This window comes from Ascaphus truei, chromosome 5, assembly GCF_040206685.1.
Source record: "Ascaphus truei isolate aAscTru1 chromosome 5, aAscTru1.hap1, whole genome shotgun sequence".
Taxonomy (NCBI): Eukaryota; Metazoa; Chordata; class Amphibia; order Anura; family Ascaphidae; genus Ascaphus; species Ascaphus truei.
This window is the reverse complement of record NC_134487.1, coordinates 245,446,806-245,470,987: the sequence shown is the minus strand read 5'-3', so window position 1 is coordinate 245,470,987 and position 24,182 is coordinate 245,446,806. Positions and strand designations below refer to the sequence as shown.

Below are 24,182 nucleotides of genomic sequence, written 5' to 3'. Positions count from 1 at the left end.
ATATGTTAAAAAAATACTTATTTAAGTAATCATCCCCTCAGAACAGGGCATTACTGGCCAATAATGCCCTGTCTGGAAGAGTTGAAGGCCCGAGACGAAGCCAAGGGACTTTAACCCAGCCAGGGCATTATTGGCCAGTAATGCCCTGTTTTGAGGGGATTATTACTATTATAGGCTAAATGTAGGCTTATTTCGTAAATAATAGACACTTTTGTATAGTTATATAGATTTTTTAATTAAAATAAAATGGTAAATACATGGAACCACCTCTACAGTAGCGACATACTTTATCGCACTAAATGCCGGCGGCATGCCGGGATCTACCCCAGCTGCCGCCAGTAATATCCGCGCGCCGCCGCGTTTCCCACACGCACCCCCCCTCCACCTCGCGCGCAATTTATTATCCTTCCGGACCCCGAGCCCGGCTTCTGCTCTGCCCTTCTGCTTCCCCGCACCCCCGCTTACCTTAATTTGATGTCCAGGGGTGTCGGGGAAGCCTGGGGAAGCCGGGGAAGACGGGGAAGCCGGGCGCGCCTGTGACTGTGACGTCACAGTGCGCCGCCACGCGCCGCGGCTACCCGCTTTCCAGCCTCATACAGCCAGCGGCATTTGCTCGAATAAGAGCTGCCGCTGCTGTATATACTATTACACTGCAGATATCTATATCCACACACTGCCGCCTCCTCTGTGTACACACACACACACACACCAGCACACAAAACAGTACCTCTACACACACAGCAGCTCTACACACAAGCACACCACACACCACACACACACACACACACACACACACACACACACACACACACACACACACACACACACACACACACACACACACACACACACACACACACACACACACACACACACACACACACACACACTGGAGCTCTAGACACACAACACAGCACCTCTACACACACAACACAGCAGATCTACACACACAACACAGCAGCTCTACACACACAACACAGCAGCTCTACACACACAAACTCTGCTGGTACACACACATGCTACACCCATAAACACTGCTGCTGACACACACACACACACACACACACACACTGGAGCTCTATACACACACACACACACACACACACACACAGTAGCTCTATACACACACATCAGCTCTACACACACACAAACTGCTGCTACACATACAGTACAACAGCACAACACACACACACACACACACACACACACACACTGTAGCCACAATAAAAAATGCAGCCACTTACTAAACTTTGCACTCTCCCCCCCCCCCACCTCTACACACAGCACAGCACCTTTACTAACACACCCCACACACACACACAAAACACAGCACAACACAGCACCACACAGCAACTCTACACCCCCCCCCCCACACACACACACATCACTGAACCTCTATACATAACACAGCACCTCTATACACAGCACCTCTATACACAACATAGCATCTCTACACACAACACACAAACTGCTGCTGACACTGACACACACACTGGAGCTCTATACACATACACACACACAAAGCACCTTTACACAGATATACAACACAACAGCACACACACAAACTGCAGCCACAAACAAACTGCAGACAGCGACTTACTTCTTTGCAGACCCCGCCCCCCCCCCCCCCAATTCAATTGAATCTGCTCAGAAAATCTCAGTCAGCTCGGGAGGGGGAGGAGTCAAACCATGGCTGATACATTTTGACCAATCCCCTGCCCTGCCTCAGAGCTGTTACTTAATTCAAACCAATCCCCTGCCCTGTCTCAGCTGCTCTGAAAGCTGATTGGCTGGAAATAAACAGATTGAAAACTGCACTTTGAAAGCTGTTAAAATTCAGGGCATTACTGATTGGTTAACATTCCGGGCATTATCCAATCAGAGAGCAGGGTTTTCAATAATGCCATGAATTTTACTGCTTTAGCCTATAATTACTGATATGTGCAAGAAATGGTCTAGTAGCATTTCTTAGTAAATATGGACCAATATCTTGTATACATGTTACCTATCAGATTATTTTCCTTTTATGTAGATAAACGATTATATTTTTAGCAGTTTTATTTTGTTTGTTTGTTTTTTTTTTGCTATAGGTCCATGGGAGAAATCTATTGTCCATCGATTTTGATAGGAATTCTCATACGGAAAAAATATACGATGACCATCGAAAATTTACTTTAAGGATTGTCTATGATCAGTTAGGACGGCCACTTCTTTGGCTTCCAAGCAGTGGACTTGCTCCTGTCAATGTGTCCTATTTCTTCAATGGACGTCTGGCTGGACTTCAGCGTGGTGCCATGAGTGAAAGAACCGAGATGGACAAACAGGGCAGAATTATATCTCGCTCCTTTGCAGATGGAAAAGTGTGGAGTTATACATACCTTGAAAAGGTAAGTTAATCTTTAATAGCCGTCAGTACAGTAAAGATGAAAATGTTGTACATCTGACCTAATTATCCAATTCGAGCTAATATACAGACAAAAAGCCCCATTGCTACATTACAAACCTGCAACCACGGCAAGGTAAAGCCTTTTCTGCAGCTCCTACACTACCTGTAAATGTTCTTCACCTCTCTCCTGGAGGAAGAAATGTCTCAATAGACTGGTCATTCACAAGTGTATACCAGGACCTGCTCATTAAAAAAGGGATGGGTGAGCTTAAAACTGAGGAGGGGTCACCAATTGACATTTAAAAATGCACAGTCCCAGCAAGCTCAAAATCCAACCCACTACATTATACTGTGTGTGTATGTATGTATATATATATATATATATATATATATATATATATATATATATATATATATATATATATATATATATATATATATATATATATATATATATATATATGTATATATGTATATATATATAAGATACGAACCAATCCAAAGACCAGTAAAGAGACAGCAGACCGCACGGGGTTAATCCAAAAGTCTATATTCACAACATGAAATACACGTAAGCCAACGTTTCGGTCCCACAGAGAGACCTTCCTCAGGGCCGTACGGCCCTGAGGAAGGTCTCTCTGTGGGACCGAAACGTTGGCTTACGTGTATTTCATGTTGTGAATATAGACTTTTGGATTAACCCCGTGCGGTCTGCTGTCTCTTTACTGGTCTTTGGATTGGTTCGTATCTTATTTACGCTCTATGGGACTAGCATCTGCTATTACAACACTTTCAACTACAGTGTGCTGACTGAATTTCATGTGTATATATATATATATATATATATATATATATATATATATATACTGTATATATACTGTATATATATATATATATATATATATATATATATATATATATATATATATATATATATATATATATATATATATATACATGTAGAGGTATCAGTACCGTGTTAGCCGAGCTTCAATAATCAAAAAATAAATAGATGATACCGTTCTGTGGCTAACGAAATGATTTTATTTGTGCGATCTTTCGAGATACACTGATCTCTTCTTCCGACGATGTTACAATGAATGAAGCAAGCAAAAGCTATACTATAAACAGTGTCTATTGGAATGTTATCTGTGCTGGTCCTTCCCCCGGTGTGGATGTGTTTTTTAGCTGGAGGTGTCAAAAGGTCATGCAACCGTCTCTCTTTCGGTGTTTTAAGATTACCTTTGAGTATGGCAACCCTCAGATCGTTCATCTTATGGCCAGAGTCAGACAAATGTTCGCCAACAGGACTGTCTCTTGTTCCGCGTGTGATGCTGTGGCGGTGCAGGTTCATTCTCTTGTTTAGCCCCCTGTCTGAGGGTTGCCATACTCAAAGGTAATCTTAAAACACCGAAAGAGAGACGGTTGCATGAATACAAATTTATGCAACTGTTCGGGACACTTAGCAGTGGCCTAAACAGAGATCGAAATTTTATGAGTCATTACTGACACAAGTGAACTCTCTTCCCATGAGCGCTATAGGCCATGTCTGTACATACTGTGCTATATGTATGCACACACAGCTGTCTCTCACACATACTTATACTCCTTGTTTTTCCATCCCTATACACCAATAGGGACCACATAGTATCCACACACACTTTTAGTTATGCTACTAACTCTTACATTTCCACACCCACCCACACCATTTATATCCGCTCCCACTCCACACACACCTTTTGTAAAGCACTGTACAGTATATACTGTGGGCTCTCCATTCATGTTAATTCACACTGATACACATACACACTCTTTCATCACTTGCTTTCAGGAACCTTTTGACACCTCCAGCCATAAAACACATCCACACCGGGGGAAGGACCAGCACAGATAACATTCCAATAGACACTGTTTATAGTATAGCTTTTGCTTGCTTCATTCATTGTAACATCGCCGGAAGAAGAGATCAGTGTATCTCGAAAGCTCGCACAAATAAAAGCATTTCGTTATCCACAGAACGGTATCATCTATTTATTTTTTGATTATATATATATATATATATATATATATATATATATATATATAGTTATACATACAGTGAAAAGGTAAGTGCATCTTTAATAGGAGTCAGTACAGTAAAGATGAAAAGTTTGTATATCTGACAGTATCCAATTAAAACTAATATACACAGAGGCAGTTAAAACCCTTAATTCTAAATTGGGGAGAAGAAATTTAGTAATAAATGTCAGGAATTAATTTGGTCATGGTTAAGCACATCTTATGTACAGTATTTACCCTAGGATGAAGGCTTCTTCTATGACACAAACTAAAATATCAAATACATTATTCTTGTTAATCAAATACATGGATAAACTGAATAGCCTGTCACAAAATAAAGAATAGATGGCAGTCATTCATCCATCAGAAAGCTGCAATTCCTTTAGATTGTTTTTGTTCATAAGAAAATGGATTTTGTAATTTTTAATGCTACCTTCTTATTTGTACTTTAACTGTATTAGGATTTTTAAACTCCTCGCTTTATTTAATTGTGTACAAACGTCTTATATCAGTTCAAATCAGTTGAATGAAAATAAGCATAACATGACCCTTATTGTATCAATGATTTTAATTCATATAATCAAATTAAAACATTTATACACTTAAAAAGAAATCACTTTCTGAATTCTATTTCCCAATGGAGTCTGCTCCATTTTTTCTCTCGAAATTGTCTATATGCAGGCATACCCCGCATTAACGTACGCAATGGGACCGGAGCATGTATGTAAAACGAAAATGTACTTAAAGTGAAGCACTAGCTTTTTACCACTTATCGATGCATGTACTGTACTGCAATCGTCATATACGTGCATAAGTGATGTAAATAACGCATTTTTAACAGGCTCTATAGTCTCCCCGCTTGTGCACAGCTTCGGTACAGGTAGGGAGCCGGTATTGCTGTTCAGGACGTGCTGACAGACGCATGCGCGAGTACCATTTGCCTATTGGGCGATATGTCCTTACTCGCGAGTGTACTTAAAGTGAGTGTCCTTAAACCGGGGTATGCCTGTACAGTAGTACAGATAATAATACTGTGTTTTGTCAATCACCATCTCTTAATTTATATATTTTTTTTTTACAGTCCATGGTGCTTCTTCTTCAAAGCCAAAGGCAATATATTTTTGAATATGATCCTTCAGACCGCCTTTATGCTGTCACTATGCCCAGTGTTGCCCGGCATAGTATGTCAACTCATACATCTATTGGCTATATCAGGAATATTTATAATCCGCCAGAAAGCAATGCATCAATCATTTTTGATTACAGTGAAGATGGAAGGATTTCGAAAACATCATTCCTCGGAACTGGTCGACAAGTGTTCTATAAGTATGGGAAGCTATCCAAGTTATCTGAGATAGTTTACGACAGTACTGCGGTCACCTTTGGATATGATGAAACTACTGGAGTTTTAAAAATGGTCAACCTACAAAGTGGTGGTTTTTCTTGTACTATTCGCTACAGAAAAATTGGACCTCTTGTGGACAAACAAATTTACAGGTTCTCTGAAGAAGGCATGGTAAATGCTAGATTTGATTACACATATCATGATAATAGTTTTCGAGTTGCAAGCATTAAGCCTATTATAAGTGAAACACCCCTTCCAGTCGAACTATACCGGTATGATGATATATCTGGGAAAATTGAACATTTTGGGAAATTTGGGGTCATTTATTATGATGTTAATCAGATCATTACCACAGCTGTGATGACACTTACTAAACATTTTGATACCCATGGGCGCATTAAAGAAGTCCAGTATGAAATATTTCGATCTCTTATGTATTGGATGACTGTCCAATATGACAGTATGGGACGTGTTACAAAGAGAGAGTTGAAACTTGGTCCATATGCCAACACAACAAAGTACACCTATGATTATGATGGTGATGGTCAGCTGCAAAGTGTAGCTGTTAATGACAGACCTATATGGCGTTACAGTTATGATCTGAATGGGAATCTTCATCTTTTAAACCCTGGAAATAGTGCACGTTTGATGCCTTTGCGCTATGATCTAAGAGATAGAATAACACGTCTGGGGGATGTACAATACAAAATTGATGATGATGGTTTCTTGAGTCAAAGAGGGTCTGACATTTTCGAATATAATTCCAAAGGTCTTCTTACAAGAGCTTACAATAAGGTCAATGGATGGAATGTTCAATATCGTTATGATGGATTAGGACGTAGAGCTTCCTGCAAAACTAATTTAGGCCATCATCTTCAGTTCTTTTACGCTGATCTTCACAACCCAACAAGGGTTACCCATGTTTACAACCACTCTAACTCTGAAATTACTTCTTTGTACTATGATTTACAAGGCCATCTTTTTGCAATGGAAAGCAGCAGTGGAGAAGAATACTATATCGCCTCGGACAATACAGGGACTCCTTTGGCAGCATTTAGTATCAATGGCGTGATGATCAAGCAACTACAATATACGGCCTATGGAGAAATTTACTTTGACTCAAATCCAAATTTCCAACTGGTGATAGGGTTTCATGGAGGACTTTATGATCCTTTAACTAAACTAGTGCATTTTACCCAGAGAGATTATGATGTCCTGGCTGGACGCTGGATATCTCCTGATTACACAATGTGGAAAAAAATTGGAAGGGATCCAGCCCCATTCAACTTATACATGTTTAAGAATAACAATCCACTAAGCACCGAAATGGATTTGAAGAATTATGTAACTGGTAAGTGAGAAAATAAGTCTGCATAGTTTCCATAGGAAAAAAAATCTTGTATTTATCTCACTTTTGTTTCTTGTAAACCCACGTAGGTATGCAAAATGAATGGCAATATATTGATATTTAACTATAAACACTCTATAATGTCATACATCTTAGGCAGCAGCCCCGCTGGCGCTGACCGGGCTCATGCTTGAGAGTGGTGACGTCACCAGCACTCCAAGCATGAGCGCCGGGTGTCCTGTCTATTTTGCAAATACGTGCGTGGCGACATGGGGTATTGTTGAGTGTGCTTCAAACTCTTTTTTTTGTCTCCCCAAGCGCCAAGCTTGAAAGAGCATGCGTGCCCGTGTGAGCGGGGGCGGGACAATTAAAATTGTAGAAACTTAACTCGGCAAGCACCGCACGCTCAGCACTAGCATGGACGCAGACTTAAGGTGCTTCTGTGAGTTTTAGTTTCTGATTTTCAACCACCACAAGCCACAGGTACACATAGAAAATACAAACAAAGCTACAACAGAAGGTGTGTGTGTTACTGTAGGTGTGTGTGTGTGTGTGTGTGTGTGTGTGTGTGTGTGTGTGTGTGTGTGTGTGTGTGTGTGTGTGTGTGTGTGTGTGTGTGTGTGTGTGTGTGTGTGTTTGTTTATGTGTGTGAAGTGACATGTGGCAATCTATTCTATCCATAAATCTGTAAAGATATCAATAGGAGATCAGCTAGGCAGATATATATGAAGGGAAGTGATGAGTTTAAATGACAGAAAAATATGATGAGCTCATAAATGAATGTTTTCTCAGAAAAAAACCTTAGCTATTATGAAATGAGTACATGATTTTGTTAATGGTGTAATCGGCATGTTCTCTGAACAAAATTAGACTAACTGATTAGTGACGGTTATCTGTACAACATAATATGCCCATTTACTGTCAATTTGTATCATCGAAGTTGTGCTAATCTCCTATTATGAATTGTGAGATAAGACATTACAGAAGGGAACAAGTACATTGGATGTGTTCTATGATTGCGTATTTCAAGCCAAAAATAGGTTAATTTAAGAAGAATGATTGGAAATGAAGGCTAAATGTTTTTATAAATGGACCTAGCAAGTGGGATCAGACACATTTCATATAGTTTTGAAATGCTCAATCCACCCATTGTTTTATTAATGATCCTTATTAAACAAGATTGCTTCAGATGAAATTACCTTATTTTTCTAAAAAAAAAAAATCTGTATTATACCTAAAGATTATGTTGTCATTTTATTCAGTGCTGGTCACCAAGTCACCTCTATTGGCATTAAAGGTGTTAAGACTTTGATAATACTTTATTATATGTACCTGCAGAAACTGAAATTATCACATACTGTGTGACTGAATCTTCAGTATCTTTGAGACATCTTTAGATCATGTTAGGTAAGCTAGGCCATATAATTTAGATCTCCTGTTAAAAAGTCATCAATATAAAAAAAATCCTTAGAATAATGTTTTAAAGTTAACCATTTCCCAAGTCTTGATCATGCTGTAGTACTGTATAACCCAATGCAAAATAAAGCATTTTAGATTATAGAGCCCTTAGAATAAATTATTCAAGTACACCTTATAGCTACAAACACGAGACCCATATTTCAACACATTACTGTGGGAAAATACATTTCTAATGGTTATGGCAGATCATTGGCCATTACCTCCCCACAAAAATCTGCATGGCAAATCTGACAAGGATCTACGGACTCCAATAACTATCATTGATTGGTATTCAAGTCAGTGGTCATTATGGGTTGAAGATGCCTTGGTGATCTACAGTGTATAAAAAAAATATGCTATTGGTTGAAGCTCCCTTAATTGGCACTTTTTAGAGATGGAATGCAAATGGTAATATGAAAATGTACGTACAGATACTCATTATTAAAGTGAAGTTTACTCTTGTCATTTTTATGCCTTAATGGTGCTTTCAAAATATCAGGTTGAACTATTCTCCAGTACTTAACATTTAAATCAGATTGTTTGGGGCATATCATACCTATATTGGCTTACTAATATTCCATAGGGCAGGGGTAACCAACTCCGATCCTTAAGACTCCCCAACAGATCAGGTTTACAGGATATCCTTGCTTCAGCACAGGCCTGCTATGCTGAAGCTTATATATCCTTTAAACCAGACCTGGGGGTTCTTCAGGTGAGAACCTCTGCCATAGGGACAAGACTTAATGATGATGACTAAAGTACTGTCTTTCTTTTAATAGATGTGCAGAGCTGGTTGGTGATGTTTGGATTTCAACTTAGCAACATCATTCCTGGTTTTCCACGATCAAAAATGTATTTTGTGCCACCCCCATATGAATTGACTGAGAGTCAAGAATGTGAAAATGGCCAGGTGAGCATGCATTTTCTTCAATGCTTAAAAGCAATATCTTGCAACATAACGCTCTTGTATCTCAAGATTGGATTTTTATTATACTGCTCTTACACACAATATGCATTTCACCAGCCTAGATAGTTATGTTAATTGCAGTATCATTAGCTCTTTGTGCATATACCCTTGAGTTGTTTCTTGATTAACAATGGCACAGGGAAATCTAAAGGTAGCTGGCCATCTGTTCCATCTAAAGTATAACAACGTACCCCTTTGGGATTTTATTGCTAGAAATAAAAAATATAGCTTACAGCTACTACTGTATTGCATGTGTTTTTTTTAAATATGCAATAAAAAACAGTATATGGTTTATCAGAAAATGAGAAATAGTTAATTTTATGGGAAATTTCCAGTTTGCTGCATTACTAAAGTCTTTGCTTCTGGAGGGACATGAAATGCATTGCTAGCTATTTAAAGCAGTGGTAGGCTTAAATTAAACGGAGGCCTGCAAGTGAGGGACAAACTGCAATCTTGGAATATTGAAATAAGCTACATGATACATTAACATAAACAATAAACATTTAAAAAAAATTACAATTAAAAGTCAGGTATACAAATTTCACGTAAGTTGAATAGTTCCAAAAGTTTTTGCCTAGTCCCTGTCACTATATACTGTACCTGTTACTGCTGTAAAGCATAGATATATCATGTATAATGTATTCTAAAGCTAGTGACAAACAACCTTTTGCTAAGCTATGCCACAATGTGAGCGGATTTGTGCTTCAACTGGCAACATTTTGTACGCCTATTATTTTAGATGGATTTCGCTGCAAAGATTTTTGCTGGAAGATAGCACTTTTTATTTATAAAATATACGCATTTGTATAGAAATATTTTTTTTAATACAGCCGGTCCTCGCTTATCCGATGGAATGCGTCCCGCAAACCGCTGTCGGATAACGGACCGTCAGATTGCGGCTCCATGTTAATCCGCGGCGGATAAGCGGTTACGTTGTCGGATAATGCATCCAGCGGACTGCACTATGCAGCGTTGGATAAGACATTCGACAGACAGCGGCCCGTCAGACACCAATGACCGAATGGATGACCGTTACAATACTGATTAACTGAAATAACGTGTGATGTACGCTTATGCTACTTTGTGGAATATTGGGAAATAAAACACTTTTTACTGGCTGTCAACTCAGCCAGTCACCGCATCACCGCATCACCACGAAAACAAGTCATTTTTTGGGAATACATATGTAATCTACAACGCATTGCATTGATTGGCTTGTGAGCAAGAAAGTTGCCAGCAATACATTTTTGTCATGTAATGTCAAAAGCTTTTAATTTGGAGACGCCTTTCTCCAATGATATTTAAGAAAAATATGCAGCATTCATTGCTGCTTCAACATGTTGCATATCATTTACTATAACTAACCACTTCAGCAGTGGAATGGATGGCAGATCCTGCACGTGTACCAATGTTTTGCAGATACTGTACAATCAACAGGGAGAAGAAATATAGAATCCTATTTAGTTTTAAAGAATAGTTGGATAACTTTTCTAATTTCATGTGCATTACATTTGGACTGCATTAAGGACAAAATGTAATTAAGCCACTACTGCATGACCTTCAAAAATCTGTGGAGTTTAGTTACCATGGTTCACTGCACTACTTTTTAACTCTACACAACTAATTCATTTTTCTGTCTTACAGCTAATTACTGGTGTTCAGCAGACTACTGAAAGACATAATCAAGCATTCATGGCATTGGAGGGTCAGACCATAGTGAAACGGCTGCATGCAAACATAAGGGAGAAACCAGGACATTGGTTTGCAACTACAATTCCTATCATTGGAAAAGGCATCATGTTTGCTATCAAAGAAGGTAAAGTAACGACAGGAATCTCCAGCATTGCTAGTGAAGATAGCCGGAAAATTTCTTTGGTGCTCAACAATGCATACTATCTGGAAAGAATGCATTACAACATGGAGGGGAAGGACACACATTATTTTGCCAAAATTGGCTCATCCGACAGTGATCTAGTCACCTTAGGGCTGACAAGTGGTCGTAAAGTACTAGATAGTGGAGTAAATGTTACAGTTTCCCAGCCAACTCTGCTTATCAATGGGAGGACTCGAAGGTTTACAAATATTGAATTCCAGCATTCTTCACTCCTGCTCAATATACGTTATGGATTAACTGTGGACACTCTGGATGAAGAAAGGGCAAGAGTTCTTGACCAGGCCCGGCAGCGAGCATTGGGGGCAGCTTGGGCCAAAGAGCAACAAAAGGCACGGGATGGTAAAGAAGGCACTCGTTTATGGACTGAAGGGGAAAAACAACAGCTTTTGAGTACAGGAAGGGTGCAAGGATATGAAGGATACTATGTGCTTCCCGTGGAGCAGTACCCAGAGCTAGCAGACAGTAGCAGTAACATCCAGTTTTTGAGACAGAACGAAATGGGAAAGAGGTAACAAATTAATCTGCTGTCATCCTTTGCTGGATGAATCAGTAGTTACAGCTGTTATCTCCTCTCCTAAGGAGATGAAGACCTAAATGGGGCACTAGGCTGAATTGTTTTGGGACAGTTAAGTAGCAAGAAAGCTCACATTTTTTGAGTTGAGTGCTGCTGAAAAACCACACATTGAAGTGGACTTAAACCTGACTGAAAATAAAACACAAATAAAAACAAATGTACCCCTGTGATATTACCCACTTCTTCTGGGTCTCAGTTAAAAAATAGAAGGCCTCTGATTACCTCACTTCTTTGACATGTGAGTAAACTTTAAGAAATTCAAGATGGCCGCCTTTACAAAACCACTTGCTGAAAATTACTCGGACTGCTTCTTTGATAAGTATTCCAACATTTTGATTTAAGAAGAATGCAAACTGCATTTAAACAATGACTTTGGAGTGATTTATAAAAATGCATTGAAAAACAAATAGCACTGGACGGACTCTAACAGGAAAAGAAAACTTTACTTGCACTCTAAACCCAAAATGCTCTGACTTAATTTATTCATGAAGGGGACAGAGTGTAATGTTTGATTCAAAATTGAGGCTTTCACTACAGTTAAATTCATCCTCTTGTTTGTAATTGAAAATTCCATTGTGGACAATATAACACAGTAACAGGGTGTAGTCTGTTTAGAATCAGTAGTTTGTTGGTATCAGTTCCAGTAGAGATGTGGGCATTGTGACACAATATCGCAAAGGGGCACCACTTCAGATCACCCTGTTCATACAAGAGCCAGAAGGCACAATCACTGTTTCAGATTAAAACTAGAAATGTGTTTGTTTGGTCAAAACAATAAACTGAGACAATCACCTTACAGTCACCACAAAAAAAAAATTTAATTATGAACTTTGGTATAAAAACTTTTTTTTTTGTAATATACATGTATGAACTGTTCATTGAGTTTTTATATTATTTTAATTTGCTGCTAAACGAAGATTAGAGACAGGCAAAGATAATTTATGGCAAAGTGTTTAAATTGTTTATACATAAATAAAGTCTCTAAAACTCCTGTGAATATTTGCCTCGTGTGAATGTCATAATATTTTTTACAGACAAAGATAATATCTACAGATACATAGATAGATGTACATAGCATACAGTAGATGACCAAAAGGTTGTCTCAGCGGTATATATGTATCAAACGTATTTTACAGAAAACTCACGTGGTATGTTTATCAAGCCCCTACACTTGTCACTCTGGTACTGTATTAACATTATGGTAATAAAATAATTTTAAATAATAGTTTGCAAAGATATTTAATCGCTTGCATTTGGGGTAAAATAGAGAGCTGCTATACTGAGCAAAGAAAGGACTTTGTGTATTACTTGAAACATGTTTTATTGTTACTACTGTATAAGTAGGTTCAGTCATAGCCAGACCATAATATTTAATATTCAATGACTATTTCCACAGGTTCAGTACCACAAGATTGGTGCCAAGCAGATGTGGTACTTATATTTAAAAGAGGAGCAACTGTAGATCCCAACCAGGGAATTAAAGACCTGTAAGCCTGATGTCAATAATGGGCAAGCTACTTGAAGGTTTATTAAGAGATACAATCAAGGAATACCTTTTGCATAACAAAATTATTATTAATATCATGGAATTATGAGGGATATGAGCACACAGTCCCTGCAAGCTCTAACCCCAGAACCCACAACATTATTTTATATATATATATATGTGTGGGGTGTGTGTGTGTTTATATATATATATATATATATATATATATATATATATATATATATATTTATATATGTTTAGATATTTGTGTCAAACTGAGTGCTACTGAGCGTGGCCAAATGTATACAGTAAAAGACAAAAATACCCAATGCTACATCCACTCTGACCAAATACATAGTTAAATAATTCAATGTTTGTATTCTCATGGTTACGGTAGTGTTAGGACCTGCATACTTGTGATGCTGGGATGTGGCTGCAGGCTTATAATGCTTTGGCCAAAGGGTTTAACTAAATGACCCTTACTCAGGAGAATACAAACATGGAAGTATTTAACTATGCATTTTGTCATATTGAATGTAGCATTGGGTATTTTTGTCTTTATGAGGGATATGTAATGCCAAACTAACCGTAGTTTTTTGAGGCAGTAAGTAGGAATTTAGACAAATTAAATGCAGTGGATGTGGTCTACTTAGATTTTACAAAGGCTTAGAGTGCCACACAAGAGGTTAATGTACAAAATAAAGGAAATTGGTATGAGGGAAAATATTTGCACCTGGACTGAAAACTGCTTGAAGGATAGACAGCAGGGAGTTGTTATAAATGTAACCTTTTCAGGCTGCGCTAAAATTGTAAGTGGAGTACCTCAAGGTTCGGTACTGGAGCTTTTTCACTTATGACCGTGAATGACCGTGAGTTTCGCATAGAGGGCAAAGTTTCCATCTTTTCTGAGGGCAGTAATGTAACTTCTCTCCAGAAGGACTTGGATAGACTAAAAACTTGGGCAGGTAAATTGCAGATGAGGTTTAATACAGATAAATGTAAGGTTATGCGTTTGGGAAGCAAGAATAATCATCCTACAGTTCAACCCCGTTATAGTGAGATACGTTACAACGCGGATCCGCTTATAACACGCGGATAACGTGGCTTCCGTTTAAAAATAAATAAATACATTTTACATTTTTTTGGGGGCAAACTTTCAGGATTTGCCATCTCCGGACACACTCACGCAAGCAAGCATCAAAAGAAATATGCTATTCAACAGCACTCATGCAAATAGGACAAATTCACATAGTTTTTGTGAAAAAACCACCCACATTTCATTTATACTGCACCAGTTGTGTCAAAGTGGGTTAAAAAAAAGTGCATGCTCAGAGGTTCTAAATGAATTAGTGCTACTCTGTCCCACTAGTACCATCATCACACTTCAAACATTGCTTATTACAAATATTTGCAACATAGTAGAGAAGAATTTTGGAGACCAGCAGCTCTTATATGACCACACATAACTGTAATTTTGGAATTGTAGTAGTCTGTGTTTAAGTTAGACTACTTATAAAACATCTCACTGGTGCAAAGTATTGGCACCAGATTGATTTATTTCAATGCTTTCCTTTTTTCTTATGTTCCAGCAGGGAGATAGAGAACTCACCCCTCTATTTATGGCATATTGTATGATAATTGTTGTTTTTCTTTTCTGGAATTAGCTGCTAACGGTATTCTAATACAACGGTGTGCAAACTGGGGGGCGCACGAGACTGGCTGTGGGGGGCGTGTGATTTACAGAGGCCCTGCACGCTTCCAGAAAGCACTTAAATTAAGTGCCGCGGAAGCGTCGAAGGCCTCTGTAAATCTCCCTTACCTTTGCTCCGGCGGCTTTTTAGACGCGTCGCCATGGCAACGTGACGTCATATGACGCCGGAACCAAGGTAAGAGGGGGGGGAGAGGGGAACTCCCAGCAGGCGCTCCCCTGAAATAATCATTAACCTGATGGAGGACATGTTACATATCTGAGTACCTTCATGGTTTTCCCACCTGTGATATATGTTGCTCCACTGGACCACACATTGTAATTGTAGGAGGTTTTTCTGTAATGTACATTTCATCAGACTTCGTTTTCTGAATGAGTTCACGTTTGCAGCAGCATTCTCCCCCCACTAGTTGTATTTGCACTTTCCCGTCTCCTCTTTTTCTTACAGGATGGTAACCAGGTATCTGAACTGGAGGGAACTTCCCTTGGAAAGCAGCATATTATATTTGCTCATCCTATCCTGGAGCATAAAATCCTGGAGTTTAAGCCTTCGGGTGCCACAGGATGGAGTCACTACATCATGGGATCTGGCACTGTAATAGCTTCGCCATGCACTTTGTGTGCTCGGTTTCCAGGGGAGCTTGCAATCTGAAACGCAGGGAAATGGAGGACTCCTAGTCCGTCTCCGGATTAAGGAACACTGTTATCACCTGATCGCTCAGAGCGGTCACGTGATTTGCCTGAAGGTGCTGTGGGTTCAAGCAAAGCTCACTTGTATGACTTAATAAAGCGTTTTCATCTTAGAAATTAGACCCAAGAAAATTATTAGTTACTGAGTAGAGTTGGTGACGGCCTTGGTCTGCCACTAATACCCTTTTAAAAGGTGCAGCCCCAAGTAGCAGGGGAAAAGGTTTATCAATGTCATTGTCACACACAGCTACCTGTGGTTTAATTAGGCCCCCTCCTCCCCTGCCTGTGGGTGCTGCCGGTACCCTGATCGTGGCGGCATTTTCACATTTTTTTTATTTAGTCCAATTCAATGCTTTATTGCTATCTACACACGGACACAGACAGACACACGGAGACAGACACCCACACCCAACCAACCCCCTTCCCCCCCCCCCCCCCCCCCCGCGTGATGGCTGACCTGTGGTGTCGGATCCCCAGCACCCTGCTCCGGGTAAGTCCTGCATGGGGGTGCCGACGGGTCCCATGATAGCGGCAGCCATTTTTTTCCGTGATCCCTGTTATAACGGTTGTATCGGGTGGACCCCGACCACTGCGTTATAACGGGGTTCAGCTGTACATACAAACTAAATGGGACAACATTATGTAAATCCTTAATGCAGAAGAATTTAGGGGTGCTTGTAGAGAGCAGGCTAAGCAGTAGTGCTCAATGTCAGACAGTAGCTGAAAAGGCATATAGTATATTATTGTGCACATAAAGTGGGGTTTGGATGAACGGGGAGATAGCATGATTCTACTACTGTATACATCTTTAGTAAGACCATACCTTGAATACGGAGTACAGTTTTGGGCACCACTCCTTAAAAATACATTATAGAACTAGAAAAAGTGCAGGTAAGAGCCAACCACATTTATAAATGGATTAGAAGGTATTTCCAAGATAGAAAGGCTATCTGTCATGGGAGACCAAGACTTATATACAAATTAATACCAGGATTCTGACCTGAGCACACAAGTTGGGTAAAATAAATTGTCATTTATTTCTTTTCAGACAGACACAAATCTTCACAATATACACTAAATAAAACATTAACTGGGATGGGGAAATAAAAACAAATGTCCTTGGAATGAAACAAAGTCTCTGGGCACCCCTGCACGCATACAAGTGGGTGCGCACAATGATCTGTGTAGCAGTTCCTGGCTAGGGCGCAACTTTGCAGCCCTCTATTTCCGCCAACAGGTAAAATTTAGTTCAGTCCTTATAAGGTTCATTCGGGAACCCTTAGCTCTAACAAATTCCAGAAGAGGGGGATGATCCTTTGTTACGATATTATTAACCCCTCACACTCCGGAACCGCAGACGCTGGAACTTGGTTAAAATCAGGTGAATCTGACTGGGACTGGGCTGCAGGCATTTTTATATGGTTCAGGGTCCTATACTTAACATATGCACCCAGTCCCGCCTGGGAATATTTTTCCCACCTATCCCCGACTTGCCAGTACTTCGCAGAAAGGGCAGGGGCTGCCTCCTGGTTTGCACGGAGCATGTGCCAACTTCACACCTTAGCTCCTTAGCATACCAGGGTCAGTGTCTTACCTGGCGACACTGAATCTGGGGTTTGGCCACCAAGTGTGAAGTACACATACTTTACACTGGTATCTGGCACTCACAATATCCCGTCTATGCTAACACCTAGGATTGCTGAGGCTTTTCAACTCAGGACTTCTCATAGACATTGAGGCGCCCTCTCTGCAGGGGCCCTTTGAAGTTTGGAATTGAAAAAACCCTCAGTTCTTTCACCCTTAGCATATTTGCATGCTAAAGGATTTTCCCGAGCTTACAGAAAGAAAGTTTTCCTGCCAGTACATTTAAAACCAACAGTATAACACAGTTTATTAAAACAATATGTTCTGCTTGTGCCACTACTATAAATTTTATACGTGTATGTATGGTTTCTTTATTCCTTCCTGCACTCCAAAAATTAGAGTGCTAGCTTATCCTGTTCGCGAGTTAGCTTATTTAATTGAATGGTCTATGATGTGGTTTGCGGTTCAACCCCATTCCCACGTCAATAGACTTTCCCTCTTTCAAGTTATGAAGCTAACAAGGTAACGAATACAATTTGACAGGAACCACTTCAGCTAGACCGCAAACCACTTACTCACTTAACCTTGCGGTTGCGAGATCGAGAGCTCAGAAATGGATACCTATATCATCAATGCGGCCACCCATACATAGCCACGCGTCTTCAATCAGCGCTTGGTTTAGCGCTCACATCTCCCTCTTGTGTCTCAAAACCAATTGGCACAGTTTGTATACATTCCTATTACTGCAGCTAGGGAATGGACTGCAAAATGGGGACAAGAAGGTGGGTGTAGGGGAAAACATATCAGTGTGGTGCACATACATTTAACCCCTTCAGTCCCAATGCGATTGAGAGTTAATCAGCTGGGTATAATGCCTTTATTAATGGCCTGATTAAATCTTCTATCGCCACACTATCCAAATTAGGTTTGTTTATATTAGAAAATAATCCTATAAGAGGGGATATATTGACCTATATATAATATCCATTGACCTGAATACCAGTTAAAGAAGGATTGCAGTGCAATACCCGGTATCATACCTTACTGAATCTCCCCACTAGTACATTAAAGTGCTTCCAATCTAATCAGTTTTTTGGGAAATAAATTGGTACAACAGGATTACATTTCAGTGTAGAAATGCAGCAAGGGTTATTGCTCCTGCTCGTAACACTGAATATTTCGTTACTACACAGAATATCTCACATTTTGCAGTGATAATACAGAATATCCCACCATAACGCATCAGTCCATGCAATAATCCCTGCTACATCTGTACATTGAATAACAGACTAGCTATTAATTTATGAGTGCATAAGGGGAAAAAAGAAAGAACAGCATAAAAATATAAGAATGCGGTGCAAGCTCTACTGAAAAGGTTTCTTGAGGAGGTACCATTGCCCCAAGATCGAGGCACAAAAGGAAGACGTGAAATGCGTTGGAGGAATTTTTTTGTGCCACGTTTTTATGGCTGATTCAATAAATGTTTTTTTATTTGAATTCCACACCATAGACTTCCTTGTTTTTTCTGCTGTGCACTGCTTTCTTCTTTTTATTTATATTGTGGATATTGTACCTCAGTCAGCTACAGGATTATTGCCTTCAAACTGGACATTTGTCGGTAGCACAGAAGCACCCTTTTCAATTAAATAGGATTTCTAAAAGTCCAGACGCTGAATATCGAGAACAGACACAGGAGGATCTGCGGTTGCTCCCAGGAGCAGAGGCGGCCCCTCCCTCATTGCAGTTCCTGTAGGTGTTGTGCATGGACTATATATATATCCATATGTAAGGTACAATCTTATTGATACACGCAGCTATCAAGAGAAGGACGTTCTGAACATTAGAACACGTATTACTTTCTTATTGTTATTGCACATTGCTTATTCTTGCACACCATGACCCTTTACACTTTAGAGCAGGGGTGCGCAAACTGGGGGGCGTGAGATATTTCAGGGGGGGGCACGGCAGTTGTAGAGGCCCCACACTCTTCCCCAAGGCATTTAAATTAAATGCCGGGGATCGCGTGAGACCTCTGTAGCTTCACTTACCTTGTCTCGCCATGGCAATGCAGCATCAAATGACGTGGTCATGTGGTCATTTCACGCTGGAGACATGGTAAGGAGGGGGGCGCAAGCAGGGGGGTAGAGCAGACAGGGGAACCTTGACAAAAACAATCTATTTGCTGCTGGTTTTGAATTGGTGGGATTTCACTGCCAGCAGTCTGCCATTGTTAATAGCTATATAAGGGTATCCCAGAGTTCACCATGCATGCAACCAAATTTGCTAGTGTAGCGAAGATATTCAGGTACACTCAGTCAGTATACCTTCTGCAATGGTAAAGCGATCAACATCTACAACACGATTTTAGGACAATAAGTAAGCTCTTGTGATATTAACTGTTCTGCTTTGCATTGGATTACGCCTTAAACCTTTTGCTGGAGATAAGTATCCATCTGTCCATTCATTTTTCTTTGTAGTTACAGATGTGGCCGAATGTTTTCTTCTGCTAGCCCAGGAAAAATCTAGGAAAATCTGTGGCTATCTCACAGAAACGCTGCAACATTTCTGTGAGATTTTTAACTTTGTGAGATTTTTCTGCTATTTGAATGCAGACTAATGGCCCATCGGATTAACACAGCAGGGGGCCCTGCTATTTGAATGGGACTACTGGGACCCCCGCTATGTTAATCCGATGGGCCATTAGTCTGCACTCAAATAGCAGAAACAATCTCACAGAAATGTTGCAGCGTTTCTGTGAGATAGCCACAGATTTTCCTGGATTTTTCCTGGGCTAGCAGAAGAATACATCCAGCCACATCTATATGAAATAACTAGGCATTAAGAAACTCTATCAAAGTAGACCTAGAAAATTAGTGTTCACTGATTAGTGTAGAGTTTTATAAAGAAAAAAGTAGTGAGTTGCTACATTTCATGTAAATACATATTTTTGCCATATATTTATTACATAAAATATTTCTCTGAAACTGCTAGAAAACTTCACAATGAAGTATGTGATCATGGTGATGTAGGAACAGTGATTCAAGAAAGAAAACAAAAAATACACTAAACTAGTTTGATTGCACCTTTAAGTTATTTCTTAAGGAGTTTCAGCCCCATCCAGAGGCTGGTGGAAAAATGAAAATGCAAGATCAGTGACTGGAACAAAACTGCATTATGATTTGATAGAAGAAACCAAATATACCAACAACATGTCTCTAGTATTAATCTTCCTGAGATGAGTACTATTGTGATTAATAACAGCCAGTTTGATGTTTTTCACCTGTGAAATGAGGGGGTCACATTTCAGATCATTTTGAGAATACATGACAAAAACACAACTGCAATCATGTGCCTTGGGGACTGATTTATCAAGCGTTTATTACTTTTCATTGCGATTACGAAGCCAAACCTTGGTTTTGCAATTGTAGCAAAAGACCACCTCATTTATCAACAGCTCATGCACACAATCGCATCATGATTTTCAGGCGCCCGTAGGAGTGAAGGGTTTATAGATATATACTTACAAAAGGAGTAAATTAATTAAAAAAAACTATTATTGTAGCTGTGTTTCCCCCACCCTCTGGGAGATTGTGCCACTACACAGTGTCATGTGCTGGTTACCTGCTGGCTCACAGAATACTGAGTGCTCCGCCGGTGGTAGTGGGGACATCAGAACAGGCTTCTGGGGCATTAACTGGTTCTTCCTCAAGGTGTCAGCGCCGCCATCTCTTGCAGGCTCCAGGGATGTGGAGACAATCCCTGCAGGAGAACTCACACTACTCCCCCCAGATAAATTGCACACCAGGTAGGAGTATATTTTATAACAACTAGAACTTTATTCTTCCCACAGCATACAGCATATACTGGATCTTATTAGGCCTTCAACCTCCAGATTGTCCCTGGACATCCACCCCTGGCCTAGGGCACCAAGAGCAGCCCTAACTCTTCCCTGACTCCCTAATGTAGCCAGAGGTAAGGTACTCACCCCACTCCCCCAAGGGGAGGGGACAGAAGGTGTCAGAACTCTAAACAGTCCTGTTGTGGTACCTGTCTCTCTCAAGGGGGGAGAGACACTAACTAAATTTGGTAGTTGTCATGATGGGCTTGCCAGGCGTGTAATAAAGTTGTCAACCCCCAGTTGGCAGCCCCTACAATCGTGCAGGATGCGAGGGGTTAATGGAATCGTATACATGTATTTCTGCAGTCCCCTGCTTCAGCACAAAATGTATTACCCTTTGTTTTATGTGTTCCCGCCCTGTGACGTGATTGCACCAAACATCTACACTGGGATCAGGCCGGGAGGGAAGGGGTTAACTGTGTTTGAATGTTTATGGCAGTGACATACAGAATGCCATGCATTCCTATGCAGAGGTTACAGGGCTGTTGCAATTACTGCTGGTTTTGAAATGAGGTTTCGGACCTAAAAACATTATCTCTGGGTTGGTAATACCTGGAGGGCTGAAATTTGGCCACGAGGCAGAAACCCCTGAGTCAGGATTGCATGGCAGGTTTCAGTCCTCTCAGATTAACTGAACTGAGTATTTTTGATATATATAAATTGTGATATATTTCTGTATAGTCAGGGCTACCCAATTAGCCCACGAAAGTTCATGGCTCTGTGGAATTGTAATGAGCCATCAGGTGCCAGTGTGTCTGTGTGCTTTGTCCGGATCATGGCTTCACCTCCCAGATTGAGGATCCAGGGGGGAGAGATAGCAGGACATGGATGTTTATTTTTAGGGCCACAAATCACAATTCTAGTCAGCCTTTCCTCTGTGAAGAAATACAGATGGTAGACTCAGAGGCACCAGGCTTAAGAGTGGGGTGCACTAAATGGGACTCTGACTGACAGTGTGTGCGCATGTCCCACCTACCAGGGGGCATATACCAGCTTACTTCCTACGTGAGCTGGCAAGAGTTAATTGGGTCCAGATAGTTGTTCTCCAATACCCGGGTCCCAAGAGGCTAAAATCTATTTAGGAGACTATAAGCCCTCTACCCAGTGGTCTACGTTTGTATCCTGTATTGCTGAATGAATTGCTAGCCTGAATCCTAGCTACTTCATGGTCCCCATCCCAAGTAAGTGTAAATATTCCGTTTGTTATTTGTCCAACATTGTGTGTCCACCTTATTTGAAGGAATAAAATCTCTTTGTCATATCACAGTCGTATTCAATTCAACCCAGTAATTTGGTGTATATTATAACCCTGTAAGCTATCGTGACAGTAGTGCAGTCCCATAAGTACAGAGGAGTTAGGTCCAAGGTCTGAGCCCCAGATAGGGTAGAACACAGGCCTTAGCCCGCCTCCCCCCTTGTCACTCAAGGGAGCTGCTTGCTTGTGGGGAAAACCCTGGATTGGGCCTAACACTGCCTGCACTTTTACCAGGGCTTGCATGTCAGGGAGGGTAGATTAGTAGCCCAAACCAGACATGGCTACATTATTATTATGATCCTTTATTTGTAAAGCACCAACATATACCACAGCATGGTACAATGGGGATACAGAGTGACATCAATTGCATAAACTGAATGACATACAAATAAGGACAAACAAGCACTAACAGACGCAGAAGGTAAAGAGGGCCTTGCTCATAAGAGCTTACAGTCTAGAGGGAATAAGGAACAATGCGGAAGCAAAGTGAAGAGAGGCTGCACATTGTGGGGGTGGAGTATGCCTCAGGAAGGGGGTATGGTCCAGCCGCATAGCTGGTCCTATTAAGGTTTTGGAGTGTGGATTTAAGGGGTTAGATAGCATGGAGTTTGGTCCAGCCGCACAGCTGGTACCAGTAGGGTTGGGGGGAGAGGGTGGATGTTAAGGGTATGCCAGATAGGCTCCCTTAAAGAAGTGCATTTTAAGGGAGTTTTTGAATGTCTGAGCCGGATGTCGCATGGTAGGTAATTTCAAGTAGAGGGGGCAGCACGGGACAAGACTTGTAGACGGGAGTGAGAGGAGGCGATAAGGCAGGAGGAGAAGCGGATGTCATTGGTGGAACGGACGGGGCGTGTAGGCACAAATACCAGTATCAAAGGTGAAACAGTGTTATACACAAGATATTTACACACTAGGTGTTATTTATTAATTTTTTCCTTGAATGAGGGTCTGTTGCACCAGAATGCAATGACCCCTCCATCAAGTCGTAACCATGGACCTCCTCTTCCGTTCATATTGCGTTTGGGAGCGGGGAAAATAATCGTCATTAGAAAAGGAGCAAAAAAAGGCATGACATACTCTGTACATATTAAGGCCCTTGGTGGGCTAGGTTAAACAACTATCAATAGAGTTTCCATGTGATAGTGCCTCAATCTACACTATCACAGTTTAATGGATAACCTTATATTTTCAACTTTGTGAGAAACAAGTAATACATGTAGAAAAAATCTCTCTCTCTCTCTCTGTCTCTGTCTCTGTCTCTCTCTCTGTCTCTGTCTCTCTCTCTCTGTCTCCCTCTCTCTGTCTCCCTCTCTGTCTCCCTCTCTGTCTCTCTCTGTCTCTCTCTGTCTCTCTCTGTCTCTCTCTGTCTCTCTCTGTCTCTCTCTGTCTCTCTCTCTCTCTCTCTCTCTCTCTCTCTCTCTCTGTGTGTCTCTGTCTTTGTCTCTCTCTGTCTCTCTGTCTCTCTGTCTCTGTCTCTGTCTCTCTCTCTGTCTCTCTCTGTCTCGCTCTGTCTCTCTCTGTCTCTCTCTGT

General features: G+C 40.6%; 1 protein-coding gene across 8 annotated transcripts in view; it reads left to right on the top strand.

Annotated features, from left to right (window-relative positions):
* Positions 1–13,199, top strand: part of TENM2 (teneurin transmembrane protein 2) — a 2,373,952-nt gene extending 2,360,753 nt beyond the window's left edge. For 5 of the 8 annotated variants that reach the window (XM_075601896.1, XM_075601894.1, XM_075601892.1 and 2 more), the window contains 4 exons: positions 2,091–2,387; positions 5,526–7,140; positions 9,375–9,505; positions 11,207–13,199. In XM_075601896.1, the coding sequence (XP_075458011.1) occupies positions 2,091–2,387; positions 5,526–7,140; positions 9,375–9,505; positions 11,207–11,968 (2,805 nt within the window). In that variant the 3' untranslated portion in view covers positions 11,969–13,199. The remainder of the gene's footprint in view (positions 1–2,090; positions 2,388–5,525; positions 7,141–9,374; positions 9,506–11,206) is intronic. The other 3 variants (XM_075601899.1, XM_075601897.1, XM_075601898.1) reach the window with 1 other exon arrangement.
* Positions 13,200–24,182: the final 10,983 nt, after the last annotated feature.